This window comes from Parus major, chromosome 4, assembly GCF_001522545.3.
Source record: "Parus major isolate Abel chromosome 4, Parus_major1.1, whole genome shotgun sequence".
NCBI classification, from domain to species: Eukaryota; Metazoa; Chordata; class Aves; order Passeriformes; family Paridae; genus Parus; species Parus major.
The window spans coordinates 63,481,527-63,508,845 of NC_031771.1; the positions used below are offsets into that span (position 1 = coordinate 63,481,527).

The 27,319-nt window shown below is 45.1% G+C and overlaps 1 protein-coding gene and 1 long non-coding RNA gene across 4 annotated transcripts; one reads left to right on the forward strand and one right to left on the reverse strand.

Annotated features, from left to right (window-relative positions):
* The first annotated feature begins 1,477 nt into the window (after window positions 1-1,477).
* Window positions 1,478-26,468, forward strand: SMYD1 (SET and MYND domain containing 1). Of its 3 annotated transcripts, none has more exons than XM_033513790.1 (10): window positions 1,478-1,976; window positions 10,462-10,638; window positions 11,259-11,472; window positions 12,870-13,000; window positions 14,738-14,776; window positions 17,426-17,618; window positions 20,895-20,987; window positions 22,015-22,178; window positions 23,694-23,862; window positions 25,261-25,343. In XM_033513790.1, the coding sequence occupies exons 1-10, from the start codon at window positions 1,840-1,842 to the stop codon at window positions 25,267-25,269; spliced, it is 1,326 nt and encodes a 441-aa protein (XP_033369681.1). In that variant the 5' UTR covers window positions 1,478-1,839; the 3' UTR covers window positions 25,270-25,343. The 3 variants fall into 3 exon arrangements, with proteins under 3 accessions (XP_033369681.1, XP_015481241.1, XP_015481242.1); XM_015625755.3 differs by having other exon boundaries at window positions 1,552-1,976; window positions 25,287-26,468; XM_015625756.3 differs by lacking the exon at window positions 14,738-14,776 and having other exon boundaries at window positions 1,552-1,976; window positions 25,287-25,720.
* Window positions 8,204-14,731, reverse strand: LOC117244270. The gene is made up of 2 exons (XR_004497021.1): window positions 14,086-14,731; window positions 8,204-11,755 (listed from the first exon to the last, which is right to left on the reverse strand). It is a non-coding gene; the product is annotated as an uncharacterized LOC117244270 (long non-coding RNA).
* Window positions 26,469-27,319: the final 851 nt, after the last annotated feature.

The window sequence follows — 27,319 nt, forward strand, 5'->3', positions numbered from 1 at the left end:
CTATTCTATTCTATTCTATTCTATTCTATTCTATTCTATTCTATTCTATTCTATTCTATTCTATTCTATTCTATTCTATTCTATTCTTTTATTATTTGTTATCTGGGAACCAGAAACAGTGCTTGGTGTGATTAATGACTGTGTTCAATATAGCCACACTTCAAGTTGTGTGAGTTTGGAGGAAAAAAACCAATCAGCACTGATTTTTGAGGTGCTAAAGGCCTTCTTGCAGTTTCTAAAAGATGCCTAGAGCCAAGAGAATAACCTCTGAATGACAGATAAGACCAGAGCATTCTGAGAGCATTGCAGTTAAAATTGTAATTGCTTGGAGGAATTAATTGCCTGTAGTGACTTTTCTAGGCTGCACAGTATGAACTGGGAGGTTTGTGCTGATGGCTCTGGGACAGCTCTGGCCCTCCTCAGGAGCAGTGGAGGTGTCTGGTTGTTATGGGAATGCTGCTCATAACCACATGAACACCCTGAATTTATGGGGCTGTGGATTGATACTGTTTGTGCTTGGCACCCGCGGGCAGGCTATGAGGTAGGGATTTGTTATGATACCAGACCTCATTTGCAGGCAAGGAGCACTGCCAGGGGCTTTTAGCAGAAGGTGCTGAGCAGTTCTGTGTCTTGAAGAGCCCAGTGATACTTCCCACTGCCTTGGAAATGTAAAGGATCTATTTTGCTGCCACAGGATGCACAGGATTTACCCTCTTCATTTCTCTGCATCTCACTTTCACTGTTATTCTAGCAGAGGTTTCTGTGCAGCACAGAGATGTGGGAAGAGGTTTGCAATCATTGTTATCTGCACAGGGCTTAGAGATGGAGGAGGAAACAGCATCAGGTTTCCTTGGAGTGGAGGGTGAGATTAGCAGGAACCAGCCCTGTGAAAGTGCTATTAAATGATAAAAAAATGCTGAAGGGCAATGGGGGCTGGGCTCAGTTTTCACAGCAAGGTTCACTCTTTTGAATGAGGGCCTTTCCTTGCACTGGAGCAGAGAGTAAAACCAGGGCCTTGCTGCTCACGAGTTTAATCTCTGTGGTGGACCCTCCTTTTCCACTCAGGTGGCTCAGATTCTCTTCCACAGCTGAGCACTGGAGCTCTCAGGTGCTGTTTCAGAGGTTTAGTGCATCCAAGAGTATCCAGGATGTCCTGCTTGCTCCTGCAGTCTGTGCTGAACTGTTGGTGTCCTTCCAGCTCCTTCCACACTGCTCTGTGCACACGCTGCCACTGGCTTTTGGGAAGTGAATTCCTCTTTTCCTGGTGGTGACAGGATTCTGAGATTGTCAAGGCACATTCTTCTCTGTTATCCCTGCCTCTAAACACGCTGTCCATCTCTTTGAGGGTAAAAATAAAGCAGCTTTGTTTGAATTCTAGAAAAAGCCAGACAGTGCAGGGGTCAGAAATAGGCATCCCAGCCCTCCCCATCCCACTGTCTCAGCTGTTGCTTCCTGAGAGACAGAAGCATGTGGTCGCTAAAAATACCCTGCAAAGAGAATACATTCTCTCTCCAATGGGAGAGTATAAATTAAGCCGAGTTGTAATATATACAACTTCTTGTGGCTGGGAGAAACATTTCCCAACGTCACTTTTGGAGAGGGTTTTCCTAACGAAGCAGAACTCCCAGCGCCGTCCCGTCCCCGCGGAGCTCGATATTGTGCAGAGGATCTCCAGCTCCTGCCTCTCCTGCTCCCACCCCTCGCCCTCCTATGGCAATCCGTGTGCCCAGGGGTGGGGGGAGACCAGCCCTCCTGTTATAAGCGTGGCCAGGCTGACAGCAGTGACAGCACGTTTGGCTTGCTCTGAGACACCCACCTGCCAAACCTTGGGGTCCTGGGATGACCAAAGGAGAAATGGAGTCAGTGGAAGTGTTCACAACTGAAGGCAAAGGCAGGGGTTTGAAAGCCCAGAAGGAGTTCTTGCCTGGGGATGTCATCTTTGCAGAGCCAGCCTACGCAGCCGTGGTTTTTGACAGGTAGGAGAAAAGCACTTGTAAAACTCGGACCAAAATCTCGCCGCAAAATTTCATCCGGCTGTAGGAAAGTTTGGCGGTGCCTGGATGACATCGGAGAAGGGATCAGAGGGAAGTCAGAAGCACTTCTGGAAAGACACATTCACAGCTCATAGTGAATGTCCTTCCCAGGGCTCAGATCAGCTTTTTCACGTTCAGGATGGTGCCGTTTCTGAGATGTGACCTTGCAAGGTGCTTGGTGTGCTCACCTTTTAGAAAAGCAGTGGAAGTTGCATGTATGCAGTGCCTCACAAAACCAGCCCCACACCACACTGCAGAGAACTGCAGGAGGTAGGGTAATCCAGGTACAGGCAGCTCAGACTGACTTTGTTGAAGTCTCTGATGGGTAATACATGATAAAAGTGATTTCTATTGCGCTCTGCTCACGTGTACCATCCCCAGCTGCACTTTCAGCTTCATCACCCGCTGCCCTCAAACTAGGAGCTGGTGGGGATCAGTGAGTGACACTGTTTCTGTTAAAGAGAGTTAATATTTACAGCTGGCTGGGCTAACTGGAGACAAATGTCTGCTTTTGCTCTTTCATGAGACTGGTTTTTAAATTTATGTTCACACTGATGTAGCCAGACTCTGAGTTCTGGTGCAAGGATATTTTTCTTTTCTTCTGCTTGTTTTAATCACAACATTCACTCAACCTGCACTGCTGATGTGGCTGGTAGGTGCCCACTTCTGCCCTTTGAATCAGTGGAAGGTTCACTTAAATAACCTAGAAGAGAAAATATGCAAAGAACAGATTTCTATGTTGACCTCCATTGAGCTAAATCTAAATTAAAGCCTCTGACACAAATGAAATTTCTTCAGCCTTATAACATGCTGAGAACAGAATGTTGCCCAAATTTTTAAATTGAGGACTTAGATGACAGCTGAAGGTTTGATTCTGTGTTTAAGAAAGTTGTGTGTGTTCTTCAAGGGCATCATGGTGAGTCCTGAGATTGAATTTTTAGCCCCGAGCAGCCAGTGATTTTAGTAAATACCCTGCACCCTAAACAGGGCTGTGAGCAACTCTACTTAGCTGAGTTTTGTCTCTTAAATTGGTGAAGTCTGGGGCACAAGCAGAGGTTATGCTGCTGTATTAACCCTGGTCATCTTGTAGCTGAAGCTGAGCAGTGCCACTGTGTGATCTGGCAGTAGCAGAGAATTGGATATTAAATAGGAAGAGGAAGAAATAAGTTTTTTTGGCTGTCTTTCATTCACTGTTCTTTGTTCTTCAACTGTCAGTGAGTGAACATGATTATGAATCTTTGCCATAGCAGGAATGACACCTTTAGTTTTTATTTTAATATGTCATTGTAAGAGCTCACATTCAAAATGTAATTTTTCACTTTAAAATGCTGATTTCTTGAAGTCTTAATGCTGAGCTCAGTTACAGGAGTTGGTGACAAAATCATTTCTCCTTGATGTGTCCTTTTAGCTCTTCAGTTGTACTTCAGTTTCACTTGTGTCACTAGCTGGAATTCTGTGGTGATTTTCTTCAGAAGTGCATATGGACAATTATTTCTCTCATATGCCTTATTAAAATACTTTATTTTTTTTTTTAAGCCACTGAAAACGTTTTGACTTTTGATGGTGGCTAAAAAATATTTTTTCTTCTGTGTGAAACGTTGCACCATGCATAGAGCAGAACTGCCCATCAAATGTCACTTGTGTAATGTGAGATAAGGGCAGAAGCTATCACTGCATCTGCTCTTAGACTGTGTCTTAGGCTGAGGTTTCCAACAGAAAACCTCAGATGGGGAGAGGTGTGTTTCCCAGCTTCCCTCCCTTCCTCCCCAAGCTGGGCTTGTTTAGCTCCCAGAGGGCAGGTGCAGAGGTTAAGAGGCAAGAAGTCAGGGTAAACACAGCCCTTCTCTGCAACTGTTGTGCAATAATAATGGATTCTTACCCTCCTGTGACACCTTTCCTCTCAAAGCACTGAATATGGGTCAGTGGTGAAACACAGTCCCAAAATCTCTGAAACAGACTAAATGCTTGTTGATTAGAGTTTGGCAGGATATAATATAGATATATATATATATATATATATATAGAGCTTGGCTGGGTATAAGATATATAATAGAAACACACTTTTTTCTTGTAGAAATTACCCTGATGATTTTCTTACACACCCAGGGCTTTGGTTTTAAAGGTACCTTCTATTGCTGTGCCAGGGTATTCAGTCCATCAAACTCCATCTAATTGATTTCTGTCAAGGAAGGGTTGTCTGCATCCTCATATTCTTGATTCCTCCAAGAATAAATCCACACCTGGCCATGGCAGCTGGTTTTACCCTATAAGATCTGCTGTTGTCTCTGCATGGATGAAGAGCCCAGTAAAGAGCCATGTGCTTTTCCTTGCCCACAAACACAGGTGTATAGGTCCTAAAATTGCTGTTGAGTCTACACTATTAAAAATGGGAAGCCCAGAATCCAGAGTCCCTCATCCTAATTCAATTCAGTATCTCCCATGCCCTGCTGAAAGCACTGTGTATGTGTACTGTGGAAAGAGGACTGGAAAATGAATGACTGCTGAGTTAAAGTTTTTGGCTCAGGCCCTACCAAATATGTGATCAGATTTGCCAAAGATCTCAGCTTTCATTGGGCATAAAGACCACACTAGATTACAGAGCTGGTCTTTACTTTGCAGCTCTTTGAAGAACTCAGTCCTTTGGGAAGTCTATTCCCAGGCTGTGGGTATTGAGATCCTGAAATCCTTCCCCTGATTTTGCTGCTGAAAGGTATATGGAAGGCAGCTGTAGTGCAGAGGCCACACACACATCTTCTGTATGGCTGCATAGGATGTGCAGGCGATGCAAAGGCTTTTTTGAGATTAGTAGGAGCAGCTCTGCAGAGATACAACACCATTGTGCTCTCTAGAACACAGCTTGAAATGGAAATCAGACTGGGATATCAGCCACAATTTACCTGGCCAATAACCAGATGGTCAAGTTCAAAGTCAGCAACAAGTTACACGTGGGAGCTTTGACAAGCTGCCAGGCAAATAAATGCCATTCCTGTACTTACCCAGAAAGTCAGGGCTGTTATCACTGCTGGTTACCTCCTCCACTGCTGGGAGTTGTTTGGAGGGGCTCTCCCATCAGCCCACTATGGATCCAATCCATCAGAGTACAGACTCCAACCTGACTTTTATGTCTAGATAGAGACAGATACCTAGACAGACGTGTGAGGAGCTGTTGAAGTAATTTGGACCTGAAGCTGCCCCCCAACTGCACTTTATTGATGTTTCCTTTAAGCAGGAGACTGAGTTTGAGGAAGTGTGGAGGTTTTATTTTGCTAGGAAAAAGGAGAAATGTTTTCTTTGACAAACTCTATCATCAGGCAGAACCTAACACTGAACATCTGTGTGCAGACAGGTGAATCCAACACTAAATGCTGATATAATCAATAGAACTCTACATGTGCCATGAACACAGACATCCACCTTTGAGCTGAATGGCTTTCCAGACCCTGCTGAGTGTGGTGGTGGAATCTCTACTCAGACACTGGGGGTACAGATGAGCACATTTAGGTGTCTGAATCTACAGGCTGCATCCCACCCTGGAATCCCCTGAAGGTCACAGGGACCCTGAAAGCCCCTAAAGTCATTTAGGGTGGTGAGGGCTTTTACTCTTCAGCCCAATGATGGTCATCTGAGCAGCAGTTTCTTAAACAGTGCCAGAAATTTTTCATCTAGAAGTATGTAAAACTCAAAGAAAAATGAGGTTCCTATAAACACCAGCCAGCTCATAGTCAGATTTTAGGGCCAGAGTATGACTCACTAGGCTAACCCTGTTCATTGCAGGGAGGTTGGACTAGGGCTAGATGACCTTTAAAGGTCCCTTCCAACCCAAACCATTCTGATTTTATGACATATAACTTATTTGCTTAACACAGTGTATAGTTAGCATTGACTCCTGTCTCAACCCTGCTATTCCTACCTGAATGAGAGCAGGCTGCTTAAAGAAGTGGTGAATAGTGATGGAAAAGGGGTGCAGAACTCTGTGATTTCCAGGATAAAGTGTAGACACAACCTGGTCTCTGATTCAGCCTTGCTGTTATCAGCTGAAATACTGCTCAGAAAACACCATCAGGCCTGTTTGCCCTGACATAGATGCAGAAAGCTGGAAATGAATCTTCTCAAGGGATTTTTTTCTTTCATTAGGGTAATTTTTCAATTTACAAAGGCCCTGAACCACTCACTGAAGCTTTCTCTAATCCTTCCTCCCTCTTTGCTTTCTCCTCAAAGATGCCAGGTCTCCTTTCCTCCATCCCCTTCATGATGATGGCATTCCCAGTGCCTGGGCTCAATGTACTGTATGTGACCTTCTCCTCTGACACATCAGCTGGCTCTCAAGCCTGTAAGAGTTTACATTTCCTATAAGCAAGGGGATGCCTCATATGTCTCTGTCAGCCTTTTCCAAGGGAAGGTTTTCTCTTTAACTGGCAGGATTTGAGGGACAGTAGTCAAGGAAAACAGTGTCATGTGCTGGAAAGCCAAGATCACCTGAAGATCTGCTTGATGAGTGATCTGCAAATTGATAAAAAACTCAGATCATGCAATTTTTGCGTGTCTTTTTGGTGTATGAAAGAAGCTGAAAAGATTTTCCAAGGAAATGTGGGGAACTCTGTTACTGTAGTTAGGATGACCTAGAGATAATAAGAAATCAAAAATTTTCCATAACAGCATGACTGAAATTCTTTGAGCTGACACTGATAAAAACTGAGAGTTAATATGATTGTATTCACATTTTTAAAAAATATTCTGGGGTTTTATTTTTTATTACTATCTCATTGTTCAAAAACTTAATTAAAACCTGGGAGAAAGCCTAGCTTTTTAAAGAAAACCTCACCCACACCTCTAAGAAAGGGCTGGAAAATTTTGTAATGAAAAACTAAAAATAAAATAGTCAAAAATTAATCTAAAATAAATCCTCCTATCCTCCTCTCAAATCAGAAAAACTAGGCTATATCATCCCTGATATTTTAAAGATGAAAGTATTAAACTCCAACTCCTTTTTAAAGGAGCAAACCCATTCTTATGCTAATGATTCATCTTTAGGTAGCAGGTGCATTTTCTTAAGCTGTTGTCTTTAATGAAGTGTTACAGCCTCTGCTTTGAAAACCAAGGAGACTTTGCCTACATCTTAAGCTGTTCTTATGCTGTTCTGGGTGGCAGACTGAGGAGAGAGATGCCCTGCCAAGCAATAAAAATGGGATTTAGGTGTGGGTTAGGTTTAGATGTGTGTATCATCTGTGATGAACAGAATAGCATGGACCCATGTTAAGCAGTTTGTGAGCTGCTCACTGTCTGTTAATGAAATCCTCCTCTGTTCTTTGCACTAAAGCCATCTCACCTGGCTTTCCCAGGCCAGTGAATGAGATATTTTATATGCTGGATGGCAGATGTTTGGGCTGTGCATGTCTCAGAGATGAGGTTAATACATTTCCTGTGACAGTGTTCAGCCCTCTCTGATAGTGCTCAACCCTGGCAGGTCCAACAGACCTTAATCTGTCTGAATCCAATCCAAGCAGTGACAAGAGTTATTTGTTTCTTGTGCTTTCACTGCAAGCTGTGCTTGCAGGAGCCATGGTTTAGTTGTCAGTGCTGTGTTACCTCTTGCATTTGTGGGCTGGCATGTTGAACCACTGTTTTTGTCACTGTAGCTAAACTCAGGATCAGTTGTAGTTGTGTGTCTCACCTAAGAAACACCAGAGCACGTGAGCCCTTTAGAGTTCAGCTCGGTTGATGCTGGGTGGGAGGCCAAGGAAACCTGAGGCTCCCCAGAAAGCCATTCAGTGAGTCAGTCCATGGCATCTGCCCTCTAAGTCAGTCCTAAATCCCTGACCTGGCAAGCTTGTGATGGGCTGGAGGCATCCCTGTACTGGAGATCCTGCTTTTGGGCAGGGTGAGAACCAGTTCTCACTATGTGTGGAAGAGGGCAGTGATCACCCCAGAGGCTTGTGGTGTGCACTGACTGAACAGAAACCAGTGGTGGTGTCCCTGTGATGAAGCAAGGGGCAGCAAGACCCAGAGGGTTCAAACCTCCAGGGTTCCTTGGTAGGTGCCACAGCAGAAGTCACCTCCCCAGGGTCCCCTCCAGGAGCTTTTAGTGCTGCCTGGCCATGCAGCATCCTGACTGCAGGGCTGCTCTCTGGGGAGATCTGGGATACCTGGAACAGTTTTGGATTGTGTTAAACACTTTCTAGGCCAGACAGGGAAGGTTTTATAGACCAATGATTTCCACAGGTTGAGAGACTTTAAATTTAATCTCAAGCTGCTCCACTTGGAGAACCTTAACATTGCAGAGGGGATGAAAGAGGAGGCTGTGAAGCACTGCAAGCCTTTGGTGTCCTGAGTGTCTCCAGAACAGGTGGAATCAGAACCCAGCCAAGAGAGAGCCCCACTTTGTCATTCCCTTTTGGGGCATCCAGCTCTGAGCTCCTCTGACACAGCAGGATTTTGCACAACTGCCAAGGGGCACCTGAGGGATTTAGGTGCTTGCAGATGTTTATGCAGTGTTAGTTGAAGTTTTATGGAATAGATCTCAAATACTTGTGGCTCCTGATTTTTTTATTGTGCCAAGACTTGAGCCCAGGCCTTTGGAGTCCTGATAACACACAGTATCAATAAATCCAGTCTTCTTTGAAAGTGTTTTGGGGCACGGAGGATCCCATAATGGTTTTGTAAGAGCTGCAGTATTTCTTACACTTGCTGGTCAGATTACCTGTGAGTAATTGTCTCTGCAGCTTCAATACCACAGGGGCTTTTCCTTTTCTTTCTCAGAAAGTCTTGTATAATTTTTTGGTGCTTTTCTGCATCTCCTCAGAAATCAGGGATTTCCAGAGCTGGTGTTAAATTCTGCCAGCCAGGTTTGCCTTGGGAAATCTGGATACTCCATGCAATAAACAGCAAAATGTAAAGTTACATTTCAGTATTTTTTTATTCTCAGGGTGCAAACTGAGGGGAGAGAAACACCTATTGTAGGACTTGGATTTTTCTGCACCATGTTTCTATCCAACCTGTCATTCCTCTCTACAAGGAAACTTTATTTTTGCCTTCTGTCTGCCCTTAAAACACCCAGGTGGCAGGAGAGACCCCCATTCCCCATGTGAGATATCTCCCTGTGCTTCCTGGCACGACGTAGCCATGTGGGTTTTATCAGCTCTCTGGCTCTGCTTTGCCTTACAAGGAGTGTAATCTCTCTTGCACCTCTCTGCCCCCCTGACCTGACAGCTGACAGAGCACAGCCTCACATTTCTCACCAGCTTTCAGCTCTTCCATTTGACACAGTGGAGCTGGCTGCATCCCCCCTTCCCAGACATGTTTCCCTCTGCCCCATCCCAGGTGCTTGCCTTGCATTGGGCTCCCTCCAGCACTGCTCACTTTCCTAAACCTCATTTTCCAGACCTCATTTTTGCACAAGGTTTTGTCTGATGTCATCCTGCTCTTAAATCAGTAGTCCTCTTTATCCTGCAAGAGCCAAGGCACAGGGTAAATTATGTCAGCAGCTCAGATAATATTTTCAGAGAAAATAAATGCATTTTAAATGTACTGTTATATAGATAAAAACATAAATATGCATATGTATGTGCGTACCTATATATAGGTATAGGTATAGTAGAGAGGGAGGACAATCTTTGGGTTGGATTCTCTGGGGCTGTGAGTCTGACTCCTGCTTGTGGCACATCCTCCTTATGAGATCATCAAGAATTTTTTTTATTTCCCCTTGCCTCAGTTTCCTCACTCTGCACTGAGCACAATTATAAATGTTCCTTTGATCATGAAGCCTCTGTGGTCCCTGAGCTTTTTGCAGTGAGCAGAACCCCCCTTCTGGCACCAGCAGTGGCTGAGTGATGGGAATTTAAATTCTCCTGTACTGTCAAGCCTGGCTGGAGGCCCAGATAAAGTGGGTGGTTGCCTGGAGAAGCAGACAGCTGGAGACACCAAATGAGGCAGTGAAAAGCCCTCTCTAGCAGCAAGGGGAAAGTCCCAAAATTTTTTGGACAGGAGACCAAAGTGTCTCCTTCTCAGTGAATTAAGTTCTAGGAGCAAAAGCTGGATAAATGAAGGGGCATATGGGGGAGGTTTCCCCTCAGTCAGGGACCCTGGACACTCTCAGAGGGAGGATGTGAGGTCAGATTTCTTCATCAGCATCGTCCCATGGCCCTGGTTATAGTTACATGTATACAATTGTAGGATGCTTCTTGGAAATCCTGTTTTGAATCCCCTAAAGATGAAATACCCCTTTTGAAGGGGTCCCAGTTATTCCCTCACCATTTAACTTACAGCAACAGGCAAGACCACAAGGATTAAGCTGGGTGTTTCTCCATCCTCCCCAAAAATCTTGAGGGGTTCATTTTTGCAGCTGTAGGGAGCCCAGGGGTGCAAAGCAGGCGGGATCTTCACTGGGCAGAGCTGGCCCTCACTGATCCAAGGTGTCCTTCTGCCCTTGCAGCCTGACACACGTCATCTGCCACACCTGCTTCAAGCGGCAGGAGCGGCTGCACCGCTGCGGGCAGTGCAAGTTTGCCTATTACTGCGACAGGACCTGCCAGAGAGCAGCCTGGCTCAACCACAAAAACGAGTGCTCTGCCATCAAGAGGCATGGCAAGGCACCCACCGAAAACATCAGGTGAGAGCTGGCCCCTGGGAGAGGACAGAGCATCCCATGGCAAGGAAGAGCTGGGTGGTCTGATTTGGGCAAGGTGGAGGTGGGAGAAGGTTTAGGATAGGCCTGGAGCTTCCCTGAGATAGGGAAGGTATGTGGAGGAGCATCAGTGGTGCAAGAGATGTGTTCCTGTTTGGGTTTTTTTGGTCCTGGGTTCTAAAAACTCTGAATGTGGTGAGGCAAACCCACCCTGGATGGTTTAGGAGGTGTGGGAAACTGGGGAGTAGGTGGGAAAGTGAAAGAGGAGATGGATTCTTCCCCAATTTGCCTATAGGATACATGAATTTGTCTTCACATTCTGGCTCCGCCATAAAAAAATGAGAGGAATCCTCAAGGAAATGGGAGCAGCTTTGGAGGGCTGGGGACCTGGGGGTCTGTAGCACTTCTCCAGATGAGAACACAGGTGCTGGGACAAAACCCTGCATCTCCCTTGCCTTCAGAAGGCTGGGGATGGTGACCATCCATCACCCATCTGAGCCTGTCTCAGTCAGTCTGCCCACACACCATTTCCCCCCAAGGAGATGAATTTTGATGGCTCTTTGTTCTCTCCTTGTGCTGTGACACCTGTGGCTGTCCCCTGCCAGGCTGGCTGCCCGCATCCTCTGGAAGATCGAGAGGGAGGGCAGTGGGCTGTCCGAGGGCTGCCTGGTGTCCATCGACGAGCTGCAGAACCACGTGGACAGCTTCGGCGAGGAGGAGAAGAAGGAGCTGCGCACTGATGTGGAAAGTTTCCTGGAGTTCTGGCCACCCCACTGCCAGCAGTTTGGGATGCAGTTCATCTCCCACATATTCGGGGTGGTATGTCAGAGGGGTGGGAGTGCAGAGTGGGGAGGTTTGTAATGGCAGCTTTGGGGAAAAACCCTCCAGCTGGCCTGGTTAGAGGATGGCTGACTTCATCCCACTGCCCACCTGCTTCTCCTCTGCACTGACACTGGGGAATTGAGGCAGGGCAAGGGCTGAAACATTTTGTCTGTCTAGATGTGCAGACAAGTGGTTTGCTCAATCATAGGTGCTGCATTTTCATCACAAGTCCCACTGGGCACAAGACTTCAGCACAAGTCCCACTCTGCACCTGTGAGAGCTGAGAAAATATGTTTTTAGTAAATACACCTAGAATATATTTTAATATAGCAGATCTGTTTTAGCAGATACATTAATGTCTATTAATATTGTGTGCATTAGATTTTTTACATTGACATAACATATCTAATAAAATCAGTAAAAAATGGAAATACATTTAATAATATCCCCTACTAAGTTGTTAACTATATATTTTTTGTTCTCAGTGTAGCAGAGAGGGAACTTCCAGTTCAGGCTGAGCTGCTTTGCTCCCAGTTCTGGGTATCCCTGCACTACCCTCTCAGCTCCCAACACTGCCAAGAGGAGACACAGGCTCTGCTCACCCCTCTGCCAGTGACCTTTGCCACTCCCAGTACAGGGAGAGGACACAGCACGCTTTGGTAGCCACACCACAAAGAAAATCCAGTCCACTGGACATAGGGAGACCCTATGTGCTAGAGACCAGCACAGCTTGTCTGTGGAGAAGCAAGGAAGAACAGAAAAACTACAGAATCAGTTCACAAAGGAAATAAAACTATCAACAGGGTAAAATAATCAGTAGCTGAGTTAATGAGTTCCTTTGGTTTATCCTATCATATTTTCTCTTTGCAGATATTTCCATTATTTGTGTTTGTGACTGAAAACTGTTCTGTTCATATGTGATAATAGTGTATCATCTATAAAAGTGAAATAATTCATTCTTGGAATATATGCCATGCAAAAGTAGTCATTCTGAAAATTCACAGAAAAGAGTAGCAGCTGGTTTTTATGAGCTTTGAGGGAAACCCAGAAAATATGAGCAGGTTGAATACAGCAGGTTAATTTCTAACTGATAGCTGTTTTCATGAGTGTGAACTTTGCTTTCTGCTTGAATTGCCTCAAAATAATTTTCCTCTGATCTTTTTCTGAATTATTTTCAGGAACCAAATATAAGGAAACCAATGCATGGCCAAACCAAGTTTATCTATGGCATCCCAAGTGAACACTGATAGCAAACATTCTGTAACATTGACTCAGCTCTGCCCTGGTCCCTCTGCATGAGTCCTGCCTTGCTTCTCTTCTGATGTTTTATCCTGACTGGAGCATTTCAGCTTTTTCTCCTTTAACACTTCTTCCTGCCTGTGTTTTGGGACTAGATCAGCTGCAATGGCTTTACCCTCAGTGACCAAAGAGGTCTGCAGGCTGTTGGAGTGGGAATCTTCCCCAACCTCTGCCAGGCCAACCACGACTGCTGGCCCAACTGCACTGTCGTCTTCAACAATGGCAAGTGAGTGGATTTTGTTCCTTTGGTGTAGCAGGGATGCATCCTAACAGCCAACTCAGCAGGCTCTGCCTCCCCCCAGGGTCAGCTCTCTGCCCCAGAAAACCTATTCATTCTTATTTCCTTCTCTAACTCAGAAAAAAAATCCCTAAACAGTATTTTCTTTCTAAAGACAAATTGGTTTATCTCCTTGTTGTTTTAAAAAATTGTCATCTGATGCACTAACACATAAGACTTGACCCCAAATCCAGCAACCAGCAAAGAATTTTTCCCTGATTTCTTACGTAACTAGACTCAAACAGGTAGCTAAAGTAGTAAATAGCTGTTTAACTCACCCCTTATAGTGAAGCCTCATTTATAGATAGTTAAGGAGTAATTCCACTTAGGAAATTATTAAGGATTATGCCAAGTCCACAGTCCAAGAGTTTCTCCTAACTGAAGCTTGCAATCAGCTGTGTATCACCATCTGCTGGTGTGTTTATAACCATTCCTAACAACCCCGGTTCGGTGAGAGTGTGCCATCTCAATTAATCACTGATTAACTCTTTAGCAACGGGACCTTACTGACAGTTGTGATTGTTATCTGCAAGCAGAGTCACCTGAGAGTGCAGGATGCTCTCAGTCTCTGGGCATTCCCTATTCCCACCCAAGTCCTGTAAGAAAACCTCTGCAGGATGAGTGAGATGGGAAAAGATTCAGTGGGAAATGCAGGGATGTTTTGCCAGATCTGGGAGTGGAGATAACCCACAGGAGGGATGTTCTGCCCTTCCCAGTTTCCAAGCCATGACAGGTATAAACTGCTGTTGATTCAGAAACTTGCAGCGTGTGCAAAACATTAACTGTGAGAAATTGCTTGCCAAAAACTGCACAGCCACAGGATTTCTTCGGATCTTTCTGCTACTATTTCACAGCTACCTGTCTTCACTAAACTTTAGTGCTGTAATTCAACCACCCCTCTTCCCTCCAGCCTCTCCTTTTTTAACTAACACTCCAATTATCACTGCTGGTTTTCCCTGATAAAACTACACCAACATTTACTAAGCAGCTGGTAAATGAGCCAAGAGAGAACAAAACTGCATTAGGATGATTACCTTGGTAGGAAATAGGGTCTGATCCAAAGTCAGGTTGGAGTCTGTACTCTGATATCCAGTTTTCCTGGACTGGATCCACAGTGGGCTGATGGGAGAGCCCCTCCAAACAACTCCCAGCAGTGGAGGAGGTAACCAGCAGTGATAACAGCCCTGACTTTCTGGGTAAGTACAGGAATGGCATTTATTTGCCTGGCAGCTTGTCAAAGCTCCCACATGTATCTGGTTACTGACTTTAAACTTGACCATCTGGTTATTGGCCAGGTAAATTGTGGCTGATATCCCAATCTGATTTCCATTTCAAGCTGTGTTCTAGAGAGCACAACTGCTGATGTCAGTGGAGACCTTTTTGAGCAGGAGATCCAGTCCCCTTGTTCCTGCCAAATGTCAGGAGCAGGTTTTGCACATTCCCTGACCTAGACCACTCCTAAAATCACAGTGCCAGGGCAGTTCTCCACCAAATTCTCTATGGCCCAGTGATAGATGATGACAGTTTGACAGCTGCACGTCAAAAGGGAAGGTCTCATGCAGTGCCAGGCACAGGGAACCCCCTTGTCTCCTGTCAGTACAATGTCCAGTGCTATGCCATGTACCCATTTTTTTTGCTGTTGTACTTGTACATGTGTAAACTGCAGATGTTTGTTTTGTCTTTCAGTCATGAGGCTGTAAGATCAATGTTCCACACACAGATGAGGTGGGTCAGTCTTGAAAGCATCATTCTCCTCCATTACCCTGTACCCCTCATGCCCTGTGTTTAATGGAAAAGATGCAAAGACCCCACTGGGCTTCCTCTGTTTATTCCAACTTCCACTTTTCCTGTTTTCTAAACTTCTCCTCTTCCCCTGTGTAAAGCCCCACTAAACCCAAACCTCACTTAACTCTGCATTTTGTAGTAAATTAAAATGATAGTGGTAATACTGTGACTGTCTTCCCCAGGGTGAATTCCCTCTCTGCCTTCCCACCCTCTCCCTTGGCTTCCTCCCTGTCAGTATTTCCTTCTCTACTTCTCATTTCTCCTCCCCTGACCATGGCAAGAGCATGAAAGTCAGAACAAGGTCTTGCTAATCTTGTACAGCCCAAAATAAAACCTTGCATATTAGGAGATGAGAAATGACTGTGTAACTGACATACTAAATACTCCATGTTCCTCCTGCAACAAACTGTGCCCGAGGAATGTGTCACCTACAGTAGCAGTACCATGAGATGTAGGTTTCAGTTCCTTTTTATCGTAATCCATGATTAATGTTCCACCTTTTAATGATGCCACTGTTACCTGATCCAAACTAAATAAATCACAAAATTATGTGCAAAAAAAAAAAAAGTCTTTGCTTAACTTATGACATTTGGTATATTATAGTCAGTGTTCTTAAGGGGACACTGTAGTCTTTAAAATTTAATTTCAAGCAGGCATGCATTTTCCTCAAAGAAGATGTGAAATACATCTGAAGTATTCACCACTTCTTCACCACTGAATCTTACTCAGTACACTATGGATAGGGCCATAAAAAAAAGGAGGAAAATAGTTTCACTTCTGATTAGAGTTGCTATTTGGGGCAATTTGAGTTTTGAGCTATCGGGCACTCGCTGTGCCTGTGCATGCAGCTATCAAGGTCCCTGCTGCTCGTGGCAGACACTGGGGAAAGAGCCCATGACAAGCTCAGTGACAGTGTCTCTTTAACTACAGTATTTAAAATATGCCATGTGTTTCCTGGCTTACCCCAAAGGCTATCAAACCCCTCCACACAAGGGATGGCTGCTTAAAATACCCCTATGGTGCTTGGGCTATCAGGGGCATCATGAAAGTCAGAGGCTTGATTTTGCTTCTTTGGTTGCATGACTCACTTTAATGAGGATCCTGTGAAGTGTGAAGAGGAATGTGTATATGTGTAAACGTTTCAGATGGGAATTTCTCCTTTTTGTGCACTTTTTCTCCTGGAGTAGCCGGTTGCACCTTTGTCTGGCATTTTCCTGTGGTTGTGACATAACTAATAGCTGCCCTTCATGACAGTGGCATGTTTGGTGATAAATTTTGTATGAAATATGTTGCTGATATGGCAACACCCAGAGAAGATCAAGATCAGCCTTGGAGAAGAATTTTGACAGCAGCTTTACCAGAGCTGGAAGACTCAGAGCTACGCCCTTGGTACTGAGAGCCTGTGACAGGAATTCCAAGGGAATTAGAAGGAAATTACAGGAGAATTAAAATCCCTTTGCAAAAACATGATCACACAAAATAATGTCCTCCCCAAAATGCTTACTTTTAAAGCACCTGGTGATACCTGTGAGTGCTCTGCCACCTCTACCTCACAACAAAGTGAGGCTTTTGTTGGGTTCCACCCAGAGCACCTCATGTTCAGGAGGGAGCCAGCAGGTCCCCCCCACGTCCATCTCAGGGCAGACATGTACATTAAACACACTGTTGAGCTCACTAGGAGTTGGGAGAGGAGGTTGATACAAAAGAACCACCTCACAGTTGGCATTTGATGGATTTTTTTTCCCCATTCTGGCCAAATTCTTTAGCCAGTTGTGCCTATTTAGCCCCTACTGCTGAGAGATTCACTATGTAGAGTGAAACAGCAAGGAAATAGTTTTGAATCTCTACATCATTTAAGACCTTTTGCAGGGAAAGGCAGGTACAAAGGTCTGGCTTTCCAAATCCCATCATCAGGGGCTTGCCATGGATTTTGGTAACAGAGATTGGCAATTGAATTGTGGTAATTATTCAAACGAGCTATTTAAAAATAGACTCTCTCCAGATAATAATTTCTCAGCTTTTATGTGGAAATGCATGAATAGGGTGAGGGCATCTCTTATGCAGCACCCAGAGGGAATTTGTCTTAACTTTTCAAAGTGAAAATGATACCGAAGGCAGCAGAGCTCGGGATCTGGGAGTATAGCCAGGGGTGTGTGGGTAGCATGCAAAGCAGTTCTTAAAAAAAGACCCAAAATCCAAACTCAGCATTTTGGTGTGTGCTTCTGATCTCAATGTTTTTTTCTTCTGGTGAGATCTCCTGCAACAAACTAAAGGCTGATGTCTAGGTCCAACCCCCATATGGATAAAGTAATGGAGCCATAACCTCTTCATAGCTCAGACCTTCACATATCCCTGCCAAGGACTTGTAGAGGGGCAGGAAAAACTGGTGTGGCTGTGTTCTTGCTCTGTATTCAGTTAACCAGAGTGAATCACCTCTGCCCTGCCTCCCTGAGGAGTTAAAGCAGTGCCTTAGGGCAAGGGCTCACCTCTGCAAGGCAGGGCAGGCAGGATTTGTCCCTGATGGCTCTGAGGCTGCACTTCTGCTTCTGCTGCTTCTCCAAATGCACATCCCATCTCCTCTGCCCTCAGGATCGAGCTGCGGGCCCTGAACAAGATTTCTCCGGGGGATGAGCTGACTGTTTCCTACGTGGATTTCCTCAGCCTGAGCGAGGAGCGGAGGAAGCAGCTGAAGAAACAATATTACTTCGACTGCACATGTGAGCACTGCAAGAAACAGCTCAAGGATGACCTGATGCTGGCAGTGAAGGCAGGGGAAAGCAAGGTATGGTTTGTCCTGCAGTGTCCAAACCCAGTGGTGGCTGCACCTCCTCTACCAAGGCATCTGTGGGTCTCTAGGACTGTGGTTTCTCAGCACAGGGACACTCTCAATAGGAACACAGTCAGATTTTGGCAAAAGTATGACTAATACCAATGCAAAAAAATGACAACAGAACTGAACCTTGACTGGGCACAACACCAATTCAAGCCCACCATGCAAAACCAGCTTAATCATTATTATGCAAGTTAAGTACAGTTTTTAATTTTAAAAAGCCCCCAGAAGTTGACTTTAACCTTAAAGTCCACCAACAGACAGAACACAAAAATATTGGGAAATTATTCCAGAGCTGAGAAAAATGCTGGCATTTAGATTTTTGGTTGTTTTTTTTTTTTTTTTCTGAAAAACTGCTAGGGAATCTACATTTTGAGCACAGAAAGAGAAATGTGTTGCAGGTGATCCATGGTGACAGGATTAATGAGTGCTGCTGAAACTCCATGGTTTGTACCATCACACTGGCTCCAGGGATGTGGGAAGCCTGAACTTCCTCTTTGCAAAGGCCTGTCACAAGGAGTTTGCACCATCACTTGACATTATTGCTTGCTTGTTGCAGGCAGAGCGACTGAGAGGAATTAACATTTTTAACTGCTCATTTTTAAGTAATCTTTCTTTTCCCTGGAGGTCTCACAAGGCATCAAGTAGGAGGGTATAAGGCTGTGTCTTGCTGTTGGCAGTGAGATGTGTTGCTTGGTCAGCATCTCCAGTTTATGAGTGTACTGGCAGCTCTAAGAGTTTCTTTTTAGTTCCTTTGCCCAAGGATACAATTGCTTATAGGTTTTGTGCTCTCTGGCAGTGTTAGCTTGGGGGTTTCTATTCCTGCGAGCCTTTTAAAGTCTATAAGGGAAGGCAAAGCAAGCAGAGCAGTAAGTGTGTCATCAAGTCATTGACCTGCACTGTTGAGCAGTCACACCATGAATCAGACAGTTCAGCTCTGGGGATGATGTGGAGCAAGAGGGAGACAAAACAGAAAAGCTGGGATGAGGAAATGTGACCTCACAGAAGCAGTGCCACCAGGAGAGGCCCAGTGAGATGCAGCTTCCTGGGAAGGAGCACAAAACTCTGAGCCTCCCTCTCAGGAGGTGCCAGGAATCCAAGCTCAGTCCTCTCTTTCAGAGAAAGGGCAGCCAGGAAAAGCTGGATATTGCAGAGGGTAAATCTCCCCTTCAGAAAGGTTTAGAGGAATAGTGCAGAGCTGATAAAAGGGCACTCCCTTATGGGAGACAGGAGATGGGACTAGAGGAGATCCTTTCAATGCTGGGTCAAGTTCTTCTCTGGTGTGAAAGACCCTGCTATGTAACCCCATTTTAAATTATCAAGCTTCATTTTACAGTTAATCCTGACTACTGTACTTCTCCACTTATAATACAAAGCTGTCCCAGAGCTCAGTTCTCTGATGCAGAAGGATTTTTATCTGGCTTTCTGCAGGAGTATTTTTGAACACATTCATCGGTAGGCAGCGTTAAAAAAATCTCATTCCTCTTTCAACATCTGCTATCAAGCCTCAACTGAACAGTGAGACCATGAATCACAGAATGCTTTGGCTTGGAAGGGAGACCTTGCAGAACATCTCATTCCATCTGCCCCACCATGAGTAGGGATACTTTCCACTAGACCATCCCCTTTTTGTGAGTATTAGAGGTGCTGTGCAGCACACCGCAGGAAAACATGCACTTCTGGGGGAATGTCCTCCACAGTCTGAAGTGTGTGCAAGGTGCATGATTTCAGCTATTAAAAATACACCCCATCCACAGACAATAAGTATCCAGGCTGACCTCACCCGCAGAACACGCTGGCTGTGTTGGGAGCAGCAGCGCTCACAGCTGCGTGGAAAAAGCGCCAAGAATACATGGGAGATCGACAGCTTCCATCCTCAACAGCTGCTCCAACCTCCAGCCCTTCACCCCTTCCAAAGAGTAGCAAAGTTCCCATTGTTTATAGTGGCAACTGACTTAGAAGTCTAGTAAAGGCAAGGGAGGATTTTTATTAGAGCCACTGTGGAAATGCTGTTTAAGGTCCCTATTCTGGGAGCCTTGAGTCAGACAGCACAGCAATGTGATTTGCACTGACGTTAACATCGCCTTTGGATGTGCTCTGTGCCCCAGGACACCCTGTGTGCTGCTCAGCTGCCCAAATCTGATTAGCTACAATAGCTTCAGCATAAGACTACAGAACAATAAATCATAACACAAATGTATCCATAAAGAGATAGGGGTAAATGGATTTGAAAACTGTGTTTTCCTTCAATACTAAAGTTTGAAGAGTATTTCCTAACTAGATGAATTTCAATCCCTCAAAAGTCTAATCGACCAGGTGTGGAAAAAAGACAATAGGACAGTCCTACAATCCTGACTCCCAGTCTTTGCATCCTTCATTGCAATGTTGGGACTCTGCTTTTAATCCACACCCAGAGGTCCTTCCTGGCTGCTGGCTCTGCCGTGTGTCTCCAGACCAGGCTCTTCCCAAAAACTCCCAGAGTCATGTGACTGTGGGCTGATTTCAGAATTCCTCATTTATGAAAAGGAAGGTGATGATAGCTAGAATAGTTAGAAAATGCAAATTTGAAGGACTCAGAGAAGCAGAACATAAATGGTTGTGCTGGATATCATGTTATATTTCATGTATATGAAATATACATATATACATAATATCATGTATATTTACATGTTATGTATCAGATACCATGTTATATAAAGGAAGAAAGGTTATTTAGAACTAATGACCACATTTCTCAGGGTAGGTAAAATTCAGGGATCTCTCCTATTCCACCAATCTCTCATTCAAGAGTCTCATTTCTCTCTAGCAGCTGCACTAAGAGCACCTGATACTCACCAGCTGGGGGCTTTCACAGCCTCTTGGGTATCTCATGAGACCTCTCAGCTGCAGGGTGAATTCTGTCCCTTTTCCAGAGGGGTGGAGTGGCAGGGAGAGTTGAGGAACCTAGTCATGCATGTCAGAGGCACATGGTCACTACCCTGATGGGCAACACTCCCACTGAAGTCAGCAGGAACTTCACCTTTTGACCTGGAACTGGGACCACTGCAGCCCATTTCAGCCTTGAGCAAGTCTGAGGGGCACACTGGTGTCTCCAAACAGCAGTAGGAAGTGGTGATGTGGGAAGCATCCCACTAAGCTGATTTGGACCAAGCATTCTTCCAACCAATATATTTTGGCATGTGTGAGGCAGTGCATTTTCCTCATTGGTTTTCCTGCTGTTGTTCCCAGCCCTCTGCAGACACGGTGAAGGAGGTGATCCAGCTCTCCAAGGACACGCTGGAGAAGATCAACAAGGCCCGCATGGAGGGAAATTACCATGAGGTGAGTCCTGGTACTTCTGCTCTCTTTCTGCACACACAGTGCCCAGGAAAGGAGGCCTTGTCCCCCTCTAAATTCATGATCTATGGATAAAACAACTGTAAAGCACAACGGTGTCTGAGGCATCCCAGACTAACTTCTTTTGTAGTGACAATGCAAGGAGAGTCAGGTGGCTTCCAGCACCTCTCACTGTCACAGGTGTTGAACCCTGGCTCCTGGGTGAAACTCATGAGTTACAGGACAGGGGGAACAAGTCAGCTCTGCCAGGCAGCCTCACAAGAAGGACAGTGTGTTTGGAAGTGGGACAAGACCATCAGGGGGTTTTGTGTTGTTCTCTTCAGTGCCTTATATTGCTCATTTTTTGGGTGTTGAGGATAGGTGTGTGGTATGGATGAACCATGTCCCACCTTGGAGCCCAAGCTACAAGGGCAACAGGTGAAAGAGCTCAAGTAATTCCCTTTTTTCTTGCTCTTTTGCTCACCCAGAAAATATTTAATTATTCTCCTCATAGAGTTCTCCAGTAATGGCCTCTGGGTTTTAACTGACTTTGGGAAAAGGCTGAAGCCCCCTAGAACAGAAATTTGGACACTGACTCATGGCTAGGTTAGGCATGGAACAGTGGAGCTCTGTGTCTCCAGCCCCAAGGGGTCATTAGGAATATTCCTTGAATTGAATACTTTCAGGAGGCTGGGTAGATGGCATTGGGCTATATGAACCCCATGAGCACTTGGTATCTGACAATACCCAGCCTCCCAGAGTCCTTCTTCTCCTGAGCAGTAGACATCACTTTTTCCTCACCAGTTTTATGAGTGTAACCCTGGGAGAGAAAGCTGTGAGTGCCAATCATTTTCCTAGGCTGGTGTTTCTTAACAAATCAAAGCACATCCTCTCTTCACCCCAACCTTCAGAGAGGCTGGCTCAGCCTCTGGGGCTGGCGTGGACTGTGCAAACCACAGGGTCTTGGTGTGGCAGCTTCAGGCCCAAAGGTGCTTGGATTTACCCTTTCTCTCCCTGCTTGCTCCACACTCAGGTAGTGAAGCTGTGCCGTGACTGCCTGAAGAAACAGGAGCCTGTGCTGGGGGACACAAACATCTACCTGCTGAGAATCCTCAGCATTGCCTCCGAGGTGCTCTCCTACCTCCAGATGTTTGAGGAAGCAGCTGACTATGCCAAGAGGATGGTGGATGGCTACCTGTGCGTCTGTTCCCTACTTCTGGCAGCTCTCTGTGCTCGTGCCATGTTAAGCAGTGTGATACAGGAATAATTTTCTTAGTCTACTCCCATCAGGGCAGTGGTGGTGAAATTCATATGGGACCTTTTTGTACCACCAGAGAGAGGGATCCCTTCTTAAATGCACACAGGCTCCCAAACACCTTGATTCACTAAACTGAAACTGGCAAATGGTTTAGGAACATCTTCCATGGGCCTTTTTGTTTTTCTCAGAAGCATCTCATGGCTGGCCTGATAGTAAGACACAGTGCCTGGGTGCAGGACAAAAGGGCTGTGACTGCAGGAGATGGCCTGTTCCCTGCACCCTGCAGGAAAGAGGGATCAAAGAGAAACCATGTCAAATGGCCGTCACTGAAGATAACCCCTCCCTCCTGAATAGTACATGGATTTTGTCTTGGCTAATTATATTGTCCTGTGGTAAAAGCTTAGTGAGAATAAAGAAATTCAGGTTTAGTTCACATAGATCCAGGGTAAGCCTCACATTAAAAATTATGTGCTTTATTATTACTGAGGTTTTATGACATGATTGATGAGTATTTAACAGAAGGAGGGAAAAAAAAGGAAAGAAAGAAAAATAATGGAAACTGTAGAGAAGAGAGAAAAACCTAATTCGTCATCTCAGTCACTCTCCTGCTGAGGGCATCTCATACTCATTACTTGTCTTTTTGGTCATTTCTACCCCAAAAGACCTGTTATGTTTTGTTCCTTTGCAGAGGGGTGACAGTCACCTCCCTGGCTTGCAGGCCTAACACGCAACTTTATGTCCCAGCCCTGGCACTGAGCTAATTGACTGAGAGAAAATTCCCCCCTCTCTGTGTTCCTCAGTTTTTCAGATCATGGTGAGGACCTTGGTAGATTTCTTTCTTGCTTTAAGTGCCAATTCAAAATTCCAAAGTATCCCTTGAAGACAGGTTTTCAGCTAAGTCCAAGCAGCTTCTAACCTTGCTTCAGCTTTTAAAGCTGGATGCAGAGGAGAGGTTTCATTTGTCCCACCTTAGCCCCAGAAAACTCCCAGATGAAGAGATGCATCTGGAGAGGGTGAGATGAACATTTCTGGAGTTTCTGGATCCACCTGTTTCTCTTCCCATTTTGAATGAGAAACTGCTGCTGGTTGCATTGTTACCCCACTAAGTGTGTTGAGCTGGTGCCAGCTGGGCTGTAGGGTCAGATCTCTGTTCTGTTTGTACCAAAATACTGACAGTGTTATCTTGGCATGAGATGACAGAGCTTGGCTCTCTCCAAGCCAGGTGTTGAACTTTCCCAGTTCACATCCCATCTTTCACAACTCGTGTCCCCATAAAGCTCTGTCCTTGAGTAATGTGTCCTTGCCCCTTTCTAAGAAGGGCATATTTCGGGGGCACTGGCTGCAACAGGCTCTTAACTGAGTAAACAATCTGCTCTTTGGCAAGCGTATCATGTCAGTGACACTTTTGGGAACCCAGATTTCTCCTGAACTAAAATGACCCAATGTTTTTCCAGAAAAATTTACCATCCCAACAACGCGCAGCTGGGGATGGCCGTGATGCGGGCGGGAGTGACTCACTGGCACGCTGGCCTCATCGAAGCTGGCCACGGCTTGATTTGTAAAGCCTATGCCATTCTCCTGATAACCCACGGACCTTCCCACCCAATTACCAAAGACCTGGAGGTAGGTGTCATCTCTTGTCTTGTCTCTGCTCTCCATCTGGGAAAGATTACAGTCAGGGTGTAGAAACAACCACTCATAAGAGCTGAGAGATGTATTAAATGCTGACTGCTTCTTACTAGTGCTGTGGTTTTATCTAGATTATGTTACATTCTGCTGGGAAATGCATGTCCTTTCTTATTGGAAATTTTCATCCCTGAAAAACAGCTTTTATTCTGCACCAGAACATATATGAGAAATGGCAGCAGAGTCCCTGAATCTTCCTTGAAATTGCTGTGCCAAAAGACAGAGTCCCCCCCATTCTTCCAATAAAGCTGATTTCATTGATCTGGGATGGATGACATTGCAATTTGAGTATATCAAATTACACGTGGTGGATGTGCCAAATTTACCACCTGATTTTCTTTATTGGTGTCCATTCTTCTTTATTTACCACTTCCCACTCATTCTCAGCAGCAGTGTGTTTTTCCTCAGATAACTGATAGATGCATTTCCCAGCTTAGAGTCAAGAGTGGAGATCTCAGGCAATTACATCTGCTCAGATGTGAGGAATTATTTACAATTGCAGCTGGGGATCTGTAATTCTTTAGTCCCCTAATTCACTTCATGTGACCTGTTTGCTTTATAGCATTCTCCTTAATTACCCCCAAAATATTATAGGATATCAGATGAAATCCTTTATTGATGTCTTAGTCCCCATATAGTAGAGCTATAACCTTTATTGGTGCACTTTTATATCTTCAGAAACATTAATATCTACTACCTAAAGCCAACCAACTGTTTCCATATATGTAGCAAAGGATGAGACACAGCACCTCCATTTCTGTGTTTCTCTTTACATTTTAGGAAGAACATAATGGATATATTGCACATGCTCCTATCTGTGCTCCTAAACAAAGGGTTAAATAAACACACAGGTGTAAAAATATATCCTAGAATCTCTTCTGATCCTCTGCTATAATGCATCACTAGGAATGACTGCTGATGATGAATCCTGGGCTATAAAGGGTGCAACTGTGGGACTGAGCCACCCTCTTCTCCCACCTGAGGTGATTCCCACCCGGTGATGGGCCACCCCAAGGGCCAGGCCCAGGGTGTGGATGGGAAGTGCACTCATTTCCTGGCTCTGCACAGCATCACCTCTAGGCCCTGCTATTTTGGGGGCATGAGGCTTCCCAGTAGCCTGTGGGAAATCAGGATGTGGGAAAGGCTGATGCCTTCTTCAGTACTCAAGCAAATGAGAAAGGAGCAGAGTATCTGTGTCCAGTCAGCTTTGGTGCTGCTGGTGGGACACAGAGGGCAAGGTGCCTCAGTCACTGCATGGCCTAGGACATCCCTTGGGGACAGTGCCCGATATTGGCAGTGTTTGATTCACCTGCTTGGAGGTCCCCTGTGTCACAAGGGCTGTAACCTGCTGTGTCCCTCAGGTCATGCGTGTGCAGACGGAGATGGAGCTGCGCATGTTCCAGCAGAACGAGTTCATGTATTACAAGATGAGGGAAGCTGCCCTCAAGAACCAGAAGATCCAAGTCATGCCTGAACCCAGCAATGAGAACGCACCAAGCCTCTTCCACAAAAAGGAATAAACCTGGAGCTTGACACCGATTCATGCCTGCAGGGTGACATCACCTGTGGCACTTCCAAACACTGGGAATGTGATACAGCAGTGATATATCCACAAGGGTTGTTTCCAGTGGCACAAGTCTGACAGCATGGACCTGCCGGGGGAGCATCCTGAAAACGCTTCTGAGGGCTTAAAGCAGATGTCCTGGCAGAAACAAGATCCCTTTTCTATTACTAAGGCATTAAATAATCAAAGCAAAAAATCCCTGTTATAAAATTATTTACATTTTTATTGGAAGCATGTTTCTCTCTATACATGTCCTGATTCTGAATTCCTTTGTTAAATTTTGACTGATTTTTCCTAGGGGGTTCTACCACTTCCTTGGGATGACATAATTTCTTTCCAGTGGTGGCCATGGGATGATAGAAGTGGGAAGCCAGTTCCAAGAAGCATCATGTACACCTGTGGGCAATGAATACAAACTGAAAAAGACCCACAGATGGTATTTTGTGTTAAATGGTATTTTTCTGATGAAAAACTGCTGGAAAATTATTTTGCAGCTGACACAGGTGCAACATCAAACTGGGGGCCATTTACAAGTGAGACTAACTGGAATCCCTACATCGAGATAAGTTAATTGGGATAAATTATAATCCTTAGTTAGAAATCAGAAAATGTCTGCAGTGATGGACATGGGGCCATGCCAGAAGCCAGTGCTATAGCTCGGTGCACTGGCTGTGCTAATTGTTCTAACTGGACAAGCAGTTTCCAGGGAGGGGAATCCACCTTTGTTCGTATTTAGGGTGAGCTGGGGGCTCTGATGCCTTAAAACACCTGCCTTTTAACTTAGGTGTTTAAGATTCAATGGCCCGTTAACAGAAGATATCCCCCTGGAGGGAGGATGGGTCCTGGAAGAGATAAAGAACACTGCCCTACCTGGTTTTAACAGATGGTAATGCAATACATACTTTTGTTTATATTTTGCATTGCAACCCAAGACAAATGGCTAAAGATGAATTTCTAGATAAAAAAGATATTTCTAGTATTTGTTGTCTGCCCATATGTCTCAAAATCCAACTGATTTCCTGCAGACTTTCAGTAGCAGCCAGGAGAGGAAAAGGTTTATTCAAGAATCCCCTACTTGCTCCTCAGCACAACAGCAAGAAAACAAAGCCAAGGCTTTTCCTCTGACATTTCTCTGTGATTTTCCTGATGATTCTCCAGATCTGATTTCACTAAAGACCAACATCTGCTTTTCAGGCACTGTTCAGCTAAACCCTTCCATTTGTCTGTAGGTGCCTCTGCTGCCCTGTGTGATAATCCCCATATTGGTTCAGTTCTTGGCATGAGGATCAATGTTGATCTGTAATATGAAAAGCTTTCCTGGGCAGAGAGGAGTCCTGGCACCAGCCTTAGAAAAGGCAGATAAGAGGGAAGAGTTTCCTGTGTGCAGCAGGAAACCATATCTCCATTTGGCCTGAAGTGCCAAGCAAAGGTACAGGAGATGACATCTGTCTACACTGTGAACAACCAGCCCATCTCCTGCCAGGAGGGAAACTTGTATTTCACCCTGGAAGAAGTGTTTATTTCCATTTCAACTCAATTAATTTGGATTAATTAATTAGGATTAATTAATCCATTTCAACCCATTTTATCAGGTGCAGCTTGGGGTGAAGCACACACTAGATACCTGAAAGCAGTTGTGACCCTCTTGCTGGTGGGAAGGGGTGGGGAGGAGATGTGGATGGGATGGCCAGAGCCTATAGGGCTGGATCCTGCTGCAGAGGTGTGAGGATGAAGACAGCAGCTGGTAGCCTGTGCTGGTTTCTTTTCCAAGGCAGCTTTCCAAACAGGATCACTGGTGCTTCCTTGACTCCACCTAAACCACCCCAAATT